This window comes from Mandrillus leucophaeus, unplaced genomic scaffold (assembly GCF_000951045.1).
Source record: "Mandrillus leucophaeus isolate KB7577 unplaced genomic scaffold, Mleu.le_1.0 Scaffold353, whole genome shotgun sequence".
Taxonomy (NCBI): Eukaryota; Metazoa; Chordata; class Mammalia; order Primates; family Cercopithecidae; genus Mandrillus; species Mandrillus leucophaeus.
In genome coordinates this window covers 504,634-505,939 of record NW_012103732.1, presented here as the reverse complement: position 1 = coordinate 505,939, position 1,306 = coordinate 504,634, and the positions used below count along the sequence as shown (strand labels likewise).

The 1,306-nt window shown below is 33.5% G+C and overlaps 1 protein-coding gene across 3 annotated transcripts in view; it reads left to right on the top strand.

The window, feature by feature from the left end:
- CAST (calpastatin) overlaps positions 1-1,306 on the top strand; it is a 124,634-nt gene that overhangs the window by 39,362 nt on the left and 83,966 nt on the right. For all 3 annotated transcript variants that reach the window (XM_011989418.1, XM_011989416.1, XM_011989415.1), the window contains exon 3: positions 1,158-1,229. Coding sequence is in view for 2 of the 3 variants with exons in the window: in XM_011989416.1 (XP_011844806.1) it covers positions 1,158-1,229 (72 nt within the window). In the remaining variant the exon portion in view is untranslated. The remainder of the gene's footprint in view (positions 1-1,157; positions 1,230-1,306) is intronic.

The following is a 1,306-nucleotide window of genomic DNA, read 5'->3' as shown; positions in this document are numbered from 1 at the left end:
AAAAAACTATATGCTTGCTTCTTTGGAATATGGATAGTCATAAGAAAGAGATACAGGATATGAAGGTCTTGTTGAGAAAGCAACTGTGTATTTTACTTTTCCTTTTTCCCCCATTTATTTTCTTTTTCTCAATTAAAATAGTTACGTAAGAAAACACAAAAAAGCCCAGGAAGGATTTTTAAAAAATTACTCTTCACACCATCAGAAAATAACCTCATATGACCTTAAAGGATCATACGATACATACTATTTTATAATTTGACTTTTCTTAGTATAAAATATAATTTGTTTTTAATGAAGTGTTCTTCTAAGACATGATTTTTACTAACCAGATGATATTTCATCCTATGGCTGTCCCATAACATAACCCCCTGTTATGGGAGGCAGTATAGGTAGGTGAGAGATTAGAGTCTGGAGCAGATACCCTGCCTTTTACTAACTGTGACCATGGCCAAGTAATTTATTCCTTCTGTTCCTCAGTCCCCTCACCCATAAAATAGAGATAACAATAGTATTGGGTCTATACTGGTTTATGTTGTTATGCATGGTATTTAAAACACTGAGAGTACTTAGAATAATGTTCTAAGAGGCTTTATTCTTGGAGCATTTTATCCTATTATTATCTATTATTTTATTATTCTAATAGAATAATTACCTGGCAAACCATAGTACTCAATAAACATTATTATATTGTTTTCAGCTTTTTTAGGTTATAGTACTGTGACGAATATCTTTGTAGAAAAATACTTTTTCTGTTATTTCCCTAAGACACATTTTTGCAAGTAGAATAGCATCTTTGATACATATTTCTAAATCACCCTGCATAGACATTGTAACCTTGTATACTCTCTATGGCACTGTAAGGGTGAGTGATGATTTTTGGAAGTACATGAGAACTGCCTCAGTGACTTTTGCAGTTCTCCAAAATCACTGAATATTGAACAATTGAGACTTATTCAACTTACTCTTCATTTCAATATTTATATCATCTCCGGGCAAAGTTATGAAAAATTCAAAGCATATGTTTATTTTGGGTGCATTTCAAATATTAATCTGATTGTTACTTGAGAAAATATTGGTATTGATGTGTAAGTTTGTATTTGACTATGTTGGTAAGGTGTTTTCCTCCATTGAAACTAATATTTTCTATTTTCAAGAAAAAAGCAGCAAGCCTCGGCAGCAGTCAATCTTCCAGAACCTATGCTGGTGGAACAGCCTCGGCCACCAAGGTCAGTGATTTTCTGAACACAAAAGTCCCCTACTGTGTTCTACAGGGATATGGTTAGTGGGTGTGGCCTGTAGGAAC